The 12,319-nt window shown below is 66.6% G+C and overlaps 2 protein-coding genes across 2 annotated transcripts in view; one reads left to right on the top strand and one right to left on the bottom strand.

Moving 5' to 3' along the window:
- Positions 1 to 2,261, bottom strand: part of GNAZ (G protein subunit alpha z) — a 33,963-nt gene extending 31,702 nt beyond the window's left edge. Inside the window, exon 1 of the mRNA XM_059677034.1 lies at positions 2,028 to 2,261. The gene's annotated coding sequence lies outside the window, so the exon portion shown is untranslated. The remainder of the gene's footprint in view (positions 1 to 2,027) is intronic.
- The window catches only part of RSPH14 (radial spoke head 14 homolog), a 47,121-nt gene extending 37,284 nt beyond the window's left edge, over positions 1 to 9,837 (top strand). Inside the window, exons 4-6 of the mRNA XM_059677035.1 lie at positions 7,627 to 7,852; positions 8,803 to 8,939; positions 9,537 to 9,837. Of these exons, the coding sequence (XP_059533018.1) occupies positions 7,627 to 7,852; positions 8,803 to 8,939; positions 9,537 to 9,778 (605 nt within the window). The 3' untranslated portion in view covers positions 9,779 to 9,837. The remainder of the gene's footprint in view (positions 1 to 7,626; positions 7,853 to 8,802; positions 8,940 to 9,536) is intronic.
- Positions 9,838 to 12,319: the final 2,482 nt, after the last annotated feature.

Raw genomic sequence — 12,319 nt, 5'->3', positions numbered from 1 at the left:
AATTTAGAGTCCCTGGCAGGCTCCGGAACAGAGGGCCACACGCACAGGGGGAAGCCCCCCAGTGGGCAGGTGGGCTGCGTGTTCTCACCGCGGCCCCCTGGGCCTCACCCCAAAGCTGAAAGTGGGGGAGGTGTTTGGGGTGGGGCTGGGAGCCAGAGAGCACACAGGCAGAGGGCAGAGGTGACCTGGCCTTCTGGGGGGGTGGGGGGCATGACTTATTCACCCCCTGTCTCAGCAGACCAGGTCTGTGCGAGCAGAATGCAGGAGAGTATTAAACCAGACGCCCCTGTCTCGTGGCGGAAGGCACACCACTCATCTGAGCACGGGCGGGCGAGCGTGGCCAGGCCCTCCCGCGCCACAGCCCCGGCTCAGAGACTCCCAGGCCTCCACGGCTACTGCTCCCTAATGTCCACGCCCCAGAGGGACAAGAGCTCACCACCACCCTCCATCCTGGCTGGGAGGGGGGCCAGGTGGGTGGTTCCCCGGTTCCCAGGCCTGGCCCCAGGCCTTTCAAGCTCTGCCCGGGCCCGCGCCAGCTCCTGGAGTACACAGCTAGCCGCCCCCTTTGACAGATGGGGGGACCTCGGCTCCCACGGACAGAGCCACAGCGGACAAGCAATGGGGTGGCTCTCACCCCAGCTCCCTCGGCCCCTGCATGTCCCCCACCCACCTTTCCCGCCACACCTAGGGCTCCCCAAGCACTCCCTCTGCGCCCCTCAGACCCGACTGCCCCAGCTCCTGTGCCCTGGTCCGCGTGCCCCCCTCTGCCTGCAATGCCCACCCCAACTGTGCCAGTGCCCTTCAAGCTCCAGTTCAAATGCCACTTCGCCCACAGGCCTGTCTGACCCCCGCCTGGGTCACCTCTTGGAGGTCCCCTCCTGAGACCCCCCAAACCCACACTCAGGGTTGGGGTTATCTGAGCAAAGACACTGCTCCCCTGTGGGGTGGTGAGTCAGTCCCTGGAGGGCAGGCCCGTCCACTCGCACCCCAGCGCCAGGCCCTGGGGGAGGCAAACGCTCAGTAAATATTTGCTTAATCGAATTTGGCCACGGAGCCACCTCCAGACAGAGCCAGGGCAGCGGGACTCGGTCCCCAGGGCAGGGCAATCACTTGGGCAGAAAAAAAAAGCCGGCCAGGGGCTGGGCTGTCTCCTGAAGCCCTGCCAACTTCCCTGCCAGGCACCAGGCGGGTCCCTGCATCCTCGGACGCGGCCGCCTTTCCATCCCGGTCACCGAGAGCCCCGGTTCCAGGCCCAGGCGGGGTCCTGCCGTCACCCAGGGGCGCAGCGCCGCCCTGAAGGCAGAGCCCCCTCGGATCTCCCGCAGGATCGCGAGCCCCAGCCCCGAGGCGCTCGCACCCCTCCCCCGAAACACCCCCACCGCCTTTTAAGGGAAAAAAAATATTGAGCCAGGAACGTAGCAAAAATCGCAGCGGGTCGATACTCATCTTGCTCGTTTGAATGCCTCGGAGCAACCTGCTCGCTGCAAGAGCGATCACCGAGCCCCGAGCCGAGAGCCATCCGCGCTCGGGCCCAGGCCTCCGGGGCCCTCTCCTCCGTCTGCGCCGAGGCCCCGCTTTGGCGCACCCGCCGCCCCGGTCGCCGCCTCCCCGCTCCCCCGAACGGGAGACCCAGCCTCAGCGCCGCGCCCGCAGGTCGCCGGGCCCCTGCTCCGCACCAGCGGCTGCTGGCGGGGGGGTGGGCGGCGCGGCATCCCCAGCGGCCGCTGTCCACCATCCCGGCCCGCAGCCGCCCCCTCCCGTCGGCTCCCCGGCCCGGGGGTACCCGGTCCCCAGCACCTGCTGGACCCGCGGCCACCCCCTGGCCACCGCCCTGGCATCCCCGCCCTCGTCGCCCCCCACCCCAGCCGGGCATCCCAGGCGCCGTATCGGGCACCCCCAACCTCGGGCGGATCCCCGGCACAAAGGCCCGGGCGGGGCCCCGGGTGGGGGTGGGGTGGATGCCCCGGCCGCGCCCCCGGCCCCCCGAGGCTGAGCCGCACTCCCGGGCCACGGGTCCACTCACTCACCTCTGGGCCGCAGCACCGAGCATCCGCCGAGCTGCTGCGGGCGGCGCGGGCGGGCGGGGTGGTGAGCGCGGGCCGTGGCGCCCTCGATCCGCACGACGCGGGTGGCAGCGCCCGCGCGGGGACGTGATCGGACCGCGGGCGGCGCACACACTCCAGCCGCCCTGGCTCCCTCCGCCCGCCCGCTCTCCCGCGCCGCCCGCCGCCCGCGGGTCCGCCCGCCCCGCGCCGCCGCCGCCGCCGGCAGGGGGCGGAGCCGCGAGCGCAGCGCGTTGCCAGGCAACCGCGGGCGGGGGTGCCGCGCGCCCGCCGCTGACCACGCGCCGGGCGCCGCCGCCCCGCCAGCAGCGTTGGGTCGCTGCTCATTGGGTACGAGCGGTTGATGGACGCCTCCGCGGCCCAATGGCGGCCGGAAGGGGCGGGGCCGCAGCTGGGCGCGCGCCTCCACCCGGTCCACGCTGCGGGCGCCGGCATCCCTGGGACCCGGCTGCCCCGAGGCGCCCAGCCAGTGGCCCAGCCTCTAGCGGATCGGGAGACCGAGCCTGGGAGCGGCCGATGGCCCCTGCCCCGCGCCGGCCCCGATCCACACCCAGCTTGGCCTTTGCTGAGCTCCGCGACCTTGGGCAACCGACTGACCTATCAGGGCCCGTTTTACAAAGTGGAGCTAGTGGCGCCCGCTTCCCTGACTTGTCGCGACAACCCGCTAGAATGTGTGGACGGTGCGTGCACTTCCTGAAGGTTTGCGCCCGCGAGGCTTGTGCAGCGATGGGCTCAGTCGTCTTCGCTCGCCCACCCAGCTCTTCAGGGCCCCTGGCAGTCCTGACCACGGAAGATGGATTGCCTCCGAAGGGGGGGGGGGGAGAGAAGGGCCCAGGAGTGTCCCCCTCCCCCCCCACCAGAGCGGTGGGAGGGAGCCAGCCCAGTGAGGGCCGGGGTCCCCGTGTAGAAGGCACAGGATGCTGCTCAGCAAAATGCCCCCGAGGGCAGCCTGCCCAGTTCTGTGCTCAGTGTCCGAGAGCCGTCTGTGGGCCTCAGCGCCAGGAGCGCCCCGCCCCCCTCCTGTGCTTAAATGCTGTCCTCTCCGTCGTCCTAACGCGGAGCTTTGTCCCTCCTAGAGCATCGCTGGTGAAGTGCAGGCGCTGCCAGCCAACTCTGACCTTGTCGCTTTACGTTTACGCCGTCACGGTCATATTACAAGGAGCACCCACTCGTGGGCATGGGAGCACTGGCGCTGACCGCTGGCAGAGGTAGAGGGGGTGTTGTCCCCAGCCCAGGTCTGTGGCCGGGAGACAGAGGCGGGGATCTGGCTCTGCCCGCTGGACACCGGCCGTGGCATCAGCATCATCCCCGTGACCTCTCTGGTGGAATTCCTTCACACGGCAGCCCTTATCGATGGCCTCCTCTGCACCAGGCACAGGTCCAGGCACAGGTCTAGGGTTTTGACAGACCCAGCCCTGCCTGCTAGACCCCCCTGTCTGCGGGGCAGCGGCGGGCAGCAGGACATAATCCACCATGACAGTTGTTCGGGGCTTGATCCCGAAGACCCACCAGGGGCCTGGGGCCGGGGACGCACCGGGCAGTGGGACAGCAGGAGGGGCAGTGCCCGTGACTGGGGGCAGGAAAGAAGCATGGAGGGGTGTGAGGCCTGGCGGACCCCAGAGAGGACCAGTGAGCGTGTGGGGATGTGCTAACACTAGGCTGCGGCGGGGCTGGGCACAGTCATGCCAGGAGGGTGGCCCGTGTGTAGAATTGGGGACATTGGCCTGAGACCCACTGGAGAGTTTTAAGGTTAGTTTTAATATATATATACACACATACACACACACACACACACACACACATATTATTGATTTCAGAGAGGAATGGAGAGAGAGAGAGATTCATCAATGAGGAGAGAGAATCATGGATCAGCTGCCTCCTGCACACCCGACACTGGGGATCGAGCCCGCAACCCGGGCCTGTGCCCTGACCTCCTGGTTCACGGATCGATGCTCAACCACTGAGCTATGCCAGCCGGGCTCTGGTTAGATTTTTTAAATTTGAGAGGGAGGAAGACAATGTTTTGTTTTACATTTACAGTAGGCATGCTCCCGCCGTATGAGTTGTCCTAACATGCAGAATCAGATGACAAAGATGACAAGTAGTCAGTCCCGGAAAATAAAGCACAGACGTCAGGGGGCCGTAGGAGGTGCCGGAGGAAGGGGTGGCGCTGGCTACGCGGTTGGAGGAGCAGCTGGAGAGGTGGCCAGGAAACGGCGTGAAGGGCCCCAGAGCCCTGGGCAGGGCGTGTCTCGAGAAGGAAGACATGGTGAGCCATGTCCTGTGCCTTGGGGAGCGAGGCTGAGTAAGCCGAGGACGGAGAAGGGTCCCCAGGAGCCGCGGCAGGCACAGGGGTGGGGTCGGTGTGCCAGGAGTTCGGGGCAGGGGGGCCATACAAGGCGAAAGCTGGACGGGCGAGTCACTGTGAGTCGAGGCGGGCCCAGGGCGCCTGGCACAGATGTGGGGTCTCCAGGCAGGGCCAGAGCTCCGTCGTGAGTCCTTACTGGGCAGGACAACAGGACCAGGGACAACATCTGGGGCTCTGTGGTGGGAAGAGGGGTAGGGCCCTGGTGGCGACCCCCTCTGGCAGCATCTCGCCAACCCAGCAGGGGCAGCAGGCTGAGGAGAGCCCGCGGGGGCGGCGGGAACCCCTCCCCCAGGAAATGCCCAAACCACAACCGAAGTGGGGGGTCCACCTGTGGACGTGGTGACTCTCAATCCCGGCAGAGCTTTCTGGCTCACCAGCCGCTGAACGCACCCAGCCAGGCTGAACCAGGGCCTCCCCAAACACTGGTGGCTCGTGCCTTCACCCTTCCGCCCCCCGAGGCCCAGCTCCCCAAGCCTCCCTCCCTGCACATCCAGGCCCCCGGGACCCTGGAATTCCTCATCTACACACGTGGCAACCTGTGCTGTAAGGACAGGTACTCGCGGACGCTCCCCTAGTCTGCCCACTCCCCCAGGGGCGGGCGGTGGTGGCTTGCGGCCTATGGGCCTCTGGCGACGGTCCCCTGCTGGCGGACGTGGCTGCGTGCCCCACCTGTCCTGTCCCCCCACCCCCTGCCGGCCCATTCTCAGGCAGTGGGGGGCCAGCTGGGCCCCTCCAGTTTGTTTCCCCGGGGTCTCTGCGCCCCCCGCACACACACACACTTGAACACGCCGTTGCGGATCTGGGTTAGTTATAAATAGCCAGGCCCCGGCTCTCCTTTTAGCTGAGAAGCAGCTAAGTGAACGAGTAGCGAGGCACACCCAGCACGCGTTTTATTTTTAATTTTTTCCCTCCGTCTCAAAACGAACCGGCCCCCGTGCTCAGCATTCTGCAGGCGGAGGCCCAAGGCAGACGCCCGGGAAGGGGACCCGGGGAGCCGGAGCCCCGGCCCGGCGGCCGCGGTGTGGCCTTGGGCACGGGAGTTGCCTCTCTGGGCCTCGGTTTCCTCATCCAGGTGGGGAGCATGGGTGGTGACGACCTCCAGTCCCACAACTATATTTATTTTAATCCTCACCCGAGGATGTGTTTCCATTGATTTTTTAAGAGTGGAAGAGAGAGGGAAAGACAGACAGAAATATCGATGTGGGAGAAACGCGTCGATGGGTTGCCTCCTGCATGTGCCCGGACCAAGGCCCCAGGTACGTGCCCTTGACTGGAATCGAACCCGGGACCCTCTGTTTGCAGGCCGACGCTCTAGCCACTGAGCCAAATAGGCCAGGGCCAGGGCCAATATCGTGATTTTCTGACTTCAACCGCCTCCCTGTGCGCCGCCTCCCCGCAAGCACCCCCCCGCCACCCCCCACTCCCCCGCCACCCCCCCACCCCCGCCATGGCTCCGGCAGCCACTGTCCCTGGGTTTCCCTAGAAAGCCGGACCTTATAGCACGGGAAGCCACAGTCAAGCCCTGACCGGATGATGATGCACAAATTCCTCCCCCGCCCCGCCCTCAGCCTGGCTCAGGTGCCAGCCAGGACCCTCTCCCTCAGCAGCCCGCAGAGTCCTTCTTGGAAGGTGGACTTGGCGCCCCTCCACTGTGAGCTGGGCTGAGAGGGACCCAGGCCTGGGCAGGTCGGGAGCCTGCGGGCGGGGCCTGCAGGGGAAGCGCAGCAGGAGCAGGAGGCCTCGGGATGCGTCGGGCAGGGGTCTGTCCAAAGAGGCGTCTTGGGGGGCAGGGACTGTACAGCTTCTGCCTGTGTATCCACCCCCCCCCCACCCCCGCCCCCCACACACACCCCACAGGCTCTTGCTTGCGGCAGGGACTCTGAGTTGGTGGAATCCGGGGGACTCTTGCTGTGCTGGGCCAGCTGTCCTGGGCCTATGGCGACTGTCCTTGCACAGAGCCCGTTCCCACCTGCTACCCGTTGGCATCGCACCCCCCCCCCACACACACACACACACCAGGTAGGCATGAGGAAGCCAGGCTCCGAGAGGCTCAGCGCCTTGTTCAGGGTCACACAGCTGGACACAGTGAGGATCCAACGTAAGCATTTTTTTTGGAATCCATGTTTAGTAAATCGTAAAAAGCCCCGGACTCCAGCAATCAGGAAGCTGCTCTTCCTGGCGTCGTGACCCGCGAACTAATGGCTGCTCCCCACCCCAGCGAGAAGCGGCTGGGCCCGGGCGCTGCTGGCTCTGCCGCCCGCTGACTGCCTGTCGCCCCTCTCACCGCACCCCTCACCCCGGGCTGCCATTTGATGTCCTTTGAGGAAAGGACGGGGATGCCTTCAAAGAGGAAACGCTGGTGCTAATTGGCACTGGAGACCTTTAGGCTAATGAACCTGTTTACTGGTCTCTGGAGTAAATTAGAAGGCTTAGCTGGGGAGGTGGCAGAGAGGTGCTTGCCCGCCGGCGGCCTCTGCGGGCCTGCGGTGGGAGCTGATGGGGAGGCAGGGCACGGTGGGCTGTGGACGGCGCCGCCCTTGTGCCCTGGGGAAGGGCTGTGCCCCCTGGTGGCGTCCTGCTCACTGCCCCCTGAGTGCTGCTCTGGGCACGTGGGAGCGGGGCCCCTAGGGGTGCCACCGAGCAGGTTCTGGGTCCTCCGGCAGCCTCCGCAGACAGTCCCCGGGCGGGACTCGGGCTGGAAGGAGCCAGGCTGAGCCCCTCTTAGGCAGGCCCACCATCTCAGGCTTCTCCCCGCGCCGGTGCCGCAGCCACACTACGTGGAGCCCCTCCTGGGGACACTCCAAGACCCTTGGCAAGCCCGGCCGGCGGGGCTCAGTGGCTGAGCATCAACCTATGAACCAGGAGGTCAGGGCACAGGCCCAGGTTGTGAGCTCCATCCCCAGTAGGGGGCATGCAGGAGGCAGCTGACCCATGATTCTCTCTCCTCATTGATGTTTCTCTCGCTCTCTCTCCCCTCTCCCCTCTCTGAAATCAATAACAATATATATCTTAATAAAAGGGCGATGTCCCCTGTTATAGGCGACCAAAGGCTGGTACCTTCCCGGGTCCTCGGGGGCCTCGTGGACCCCACCCCTGCCTGCCACCCACAGCCTCCTGCAGGACCGGCCTCACCCCCGCGTGACCCCCGGCGTGGTGGGGCAGGGCGGCCCCTCAGCGTGCTCTCCGTCCCCGCAGGGGCCAAGGGCATCGTCGACAGCGGCCTGATCCCCTCGCTGGTGCGCAAGCTGCACCGGGAGGAGGAGAGCATCCAGGAGATCCTGCTGGACACGCTGGCGGCCTGCCTGCAGGAGGACGCCACCGAGGCGCTCAATAGCCGCGTGGTGCCCTTCCTCAAGGACAAGCTGCTCAGCCCCAACGACAACATCCGCTGCAAGGCCGCCCGCACGCTCATCGCCGTCAGGTGAGGCGGGACCCGACGGAGCAGGCAGGCAAGCAGGCAGGCGGGGCGGCCTCACAGCGGGGAGCTCTGCCCCCTCCCCCCCACCGAGACATGCAGCATGTCCGTCCGTGGGGAGACTGTCCTGGTGTTGCAGCGCAGGAGGGAGGGGTACCCCTGGCACAGAGTGGGCGGGAGGGGCCAGGGCTGCTGCTCCCCCCTCACCATGCACAGGACCCCTCCCCACGGAGGCCTGTGGGCTGAGGCCCTCCTGGAATCCCCCACTTTCACGCTCACAGCGTCCTGCGATGCCAGGATTGAAAGTGACCAAACAGCCCGGCCGGCGGGCTCAGGGGGTGAGTGGTGACCTGTGAACCAGGAGGTCAGGGTTCGATCCCCGGTCAGGGCACAGGCCCAGGTTTCGGGCTCGATCCCCAGTGTGGGGCGTGCAGGAGGCAGCGATCCATGGTTCTCTCTCATCATCGATGTTCCTCTCTCCCCCCTTCTCCCTTCCTCGACGAAATGAATAAAAATACATATTTTAACAAGTGACCGAAAAGGTCATCTCGCCCGAGGTGGCTGCTGTTTGCGCGGCTTCGGTCCTGGCCGCTGGGCTTCTCACGGAGACAGAACGGGAGTCTCCCTGTGGTCCCCCCTCACCCCCGTCCTGCTCCTCGGTGTCGGGTTGGGGTCCATTGGGTTTCTTCCCGTGGTGCCTTAGGCCAGGCTCCGTCGCCCCCTGGCTCCGGGTGGTCTCGCCGTTAGCGGCCCCGGCCAGGCTCCCGGGTGGTCTGGGTGTAGGAATGAGGCTCGACTTCCCATCCATGCTCCCTGGCACCCTGGGGCCCAGGCCCTTGGCCAGACCCGACCACAGGGATGGTCCCAGCACAAGGCCTTGTCCCCTCGGCTGGCCCGAGGTCCTGCTCCCTGGCTCCCCCGAGCAAAGCCCCTGAGCTGCCCCCTCTCTGGCCCAGCATCCCTCTGGAGGGCAAGAAGCAGATGTGTCGGCACGACGTCATCCCCATCCTGGTGCACCTCCTGAGGGACCCGGTGGAGGAGGTGAGGGCCAACGTCGCGGGGGCCCTCATGTATGCCACGGTGACCACGGAAGGTGAGGCGGCCGGGGCTGGGGGCCAGGTGGGCGGCTGGGGGCCTGGTGGTGGGAGTGGCGTGTGTGTGGGGGGGTCACCACAGCCGGCCAGCATGTTGGCTACCTGCCCAGCTTTTATTTCAGAAAGAAATGGAGAGGGAGAGAGAGAAAAACACCAGTGACGAGAGGGTCATTGATCGGCTGCCTTCTGCACGCCCCACACTGGGGATCGAGCCCACAGCCAGGAATCGAACTGGTGACCTCTTGGTTCCTGGGTTGACGCTCAACCACTGAGCCACACCCAGAGGGGCTGGATGTTCCTTTTTAAGAGACCCCTGTGTTGCCTTGTAAGGGGGGGTGGGGGTCGAGGGACAGCCACCAGGATGGAAGGGGAGAGGCCAGTTAGGGGGCTGGAGGGGCAGGAGAGGACGGGGCCTGACCTGGGCTGGAGGCAGAAGGGTGGCAGGGGCCTGCGGGGCGGGGGGGGGGGGGGCGGTAAACGAGGGAGCGCCTCCCCTGAGGACACGCAGGCTGGAGGCTGGGGGAGGCCTGGAGAGGGGGTGGCGAGAGGAAGTGGGCAGAGGCCCCGAGGGAACGCCTGGTGCTGGTCACCCACAGGGAAGTACGCGGCCCTGGATGCGGACGCCATCCACTCGCTGCTGGGTCTGCTGATCTCGTCCTTGCAGAAGGCCCGCCTGAACGCCGTCAAGGCCCTCACCATGCTGGCGGAGGCCCCCGAGGGCCGCAGGGTCCTGAAGGCCCACGTGCACGCCTTCCGAGTCCTGGAAGTGGGGGACCCCAGCAAGACTGTGCAGCGGGCGGCCCAGGTGGCCATCAGGGTCATCGAGTGGAAACCCTGAGCCTCTCCTGCGGCCAGACCCGAATAAAGGGGCCCGGCAGCTTGCTCTCGGGTCTGCATGTCACTGATGTTCATGAAGCCTGGACACACCTCTCTCTCTCTCTCTCTCTCTCTCTCTCTCTCTCTCTCTCTCTCTCCCCTCTCCTGCCAAAGAGGACATGCCCGGCCCAGAGGGCCAGGTCGCAGGTGGCAGAGGGCAGGACTGAGCCTTCCAGGGACAACACATGAGGGAAGGGAGTTGTGGGGGGGGGACACAGCTGGACCAGGCATTACCCCAGTTTTGGACACCGACTGACCAGGCCCACGGGTGTGGCTGGGCACGGCCTTGCTCAGCCAGGTCTGCCCCCTCCCCACACTGGTAGCAGGAAGGTCAAAGGTGTCACCCCAGCCCTGGCCAGGAGCCTCGGCCCTCGCACGGAAGGGTCCCGGGTTCGATTCCGGTCAAGGGCATGCAGGTTCCGGGCCCTGGTTGGGGCGTGTGCAGGAGGCGACCAACTGATGTGTCTCTCACATCGATGTTTCTCTCTGTCTCTCCCTCTCCCTTCCATTCCCTCTAAAAATCAATGGAAAAATATCCTCGGATGAGGATTAACCAAAAAAAAAAAAAAAAAAGTGGCACCGGGTGCGCTCTGGCTGGGGGGTGCGCTCTGGCTGGGGGGTGCGCTCTGGCTGGGGGGGTGCGCTCTGGCTGCGGGGTGCGCTCTGGCTGGGGGGTGCGCTCTGGCTGGGGGGGTGCGCTCTGGCTGGGGGGTGCGCTCTGGCTGCGGGGTGCGCTCTGGCTGGGGGGTGCGCTCTGGCTGGGGGGTGCGCTCTGGCTGGGGGGGTGCGCTCTGGCTGCGGGGTGCGCTCTGGCTGGGGGGTGCGCTCTGGCTGGGGGGGTGCGCTCTGGCTGGGGGGTGCGCTCTGGCTGGGGGGGTGCGCTCTGGCTGCGGGGTGCGCTCTGGCTGGGGGGTGCGCTCTGGCTGGGGGGGTGCGCTCTGGCTGGGGGGTGCGCTCTGGCTGGGGGGGTGCGCTCTGGCTGGGGGGTGCGCTCTGGCTGGGGGGGTGCGCTCTGGCTGGGGGGTGCGCTCTGGCTGGGGGGTGCGCTGTTCGCGGCCCCCCCACGGATGAGCCTCGGGCGTGCTCCTGAAGCTCTTCCTCCCGAGCAGCCGCATTCTCCTCTCCTGCAGGGGGTCCTCCTGGCACCCCCCACCCAGCCTCCCTGCTGTGGGCCTGGCCCAGGTCTGGTTTGCTTCTCCCCCAAAGAGAAATTGGCTGAGGCGGCGGCAGAGCTGGGGGGAGGGGAGAGGTTAGGTCTGCAGGGGGACCCCGTAATCTGCCCCCCCCCCCCCCCCCCCCGCCGCGTGGCTGCCTGGTTCGGCGGGGTGGCTGGTCTCCAGCCAGCTCTGACCTCTGCTGAAGCTGCAGGCTTAGCTCAGCTCAGGGCTGGACTTGTCTGTCTGGGCTGAGCAGGAGCCTTCATTTCCCCGGAAGCTTTGGGAGGCTCCCTGCCTCCACCAGGGTCTCCCTCATGCTGTCCCCTCCCAGCAGCCATGTTTCCGTTTCCGGTGGGACAGGACCCCCGGCTCCTGGCATGCCCCCTCCTCCCAGTCACACCAGCCGAGCCGGCATTCCCAGTGAGCGCACCCTGGCCGTCCTCCGGGGCCTGGGGCCTTCCCTTTCCAAGAAGCAGCACAGAGAAGCCCGGGGCCCTGGAATGAGAGGATTAGCCTAAATAGGTCCCGGCGGGCACATTTGTGTGCTTAAAAAAGTTACTGATGTCTGAGAGGAAGGGAGAGGGAGAGAGAGAGAGACATCCATGATGAGAGAGAACCACGGATCGGCGGCCTCCTGCAGGCCCCCCTGGGGATGGAGCCCGCAACCCGGGCCTGTGCCCTGACTGGGAATCTGTGACCTCCTGCTTCTTAGGTCCACGCTCAACCACTGAGCCACCCCGGCCGGGCAGGGACTGGCTGCTGGGCCCAGCTGGGTCAGGGGAAACCACATTCTCAGAAAAAGGCCCCAGGAGGGGAACCGCTTCTTTAGGAAAATAGGAGCGCCAGGGGCGCCCATTCCTCCTGTCCCCACCTCGCCTCAACCACAGCGGCTGCTCCACCCCCACCGCCTCCCCAAGGTCCCACCCACGGGCACCCGTGCTCCTGGGGACGGACGGTGCAGCGGCCCAGCCGTGGCCGCTGCCTCCCGCCGAGCTGCCCCTCCCGGGGCTCGGGCTCTGCCCCGGTGGATCCTTTGGGAACCAGGGTTTCGGTGGTGCTTCTAGGCCCGCTCTTCTCCCTCGACCCCGCACAGGCTCACCTGCGGGACCCGGGCTGTCACCCAGCTCACGGCCCCTCCTCCGGTCCTGGGAGGCCTTCGCTGACCCGAGGTGAGGTGGGCGCCCAGGGGGCACTCCGGAGGGTCCAGTGCGCGGAGGGCCAGCGAAGGCCGGGTGTCGGAGCTGCTTCTGGCCTCACCCCGCTCCCTACGTACGAGGGTCCCTGGCTGAGCCTCGGGCTCCTCCTCTGAAATGTGGCTGATTCTCGTTTTTCCACAGGGCGCTTCT

Source organism: Myotis daubentonii, chromosome 19 (genome assembly GCF_963259705.1).
Source record: "Myotis daubentonii chromosome 19, mMyoDau2.1, whole genome shotgun sequence".
Taxonomy (NCBI): Eukaryota; Metazoa; Chordata; class Mammalia; order Chiroptera; family Vespertilionidae; genus Myotis; species Myotis daubentonii.
Note: the sequence above shows the minus strand (reverse complement) of the source record. Positions and strands in the feature narration are given on the sequence as shown.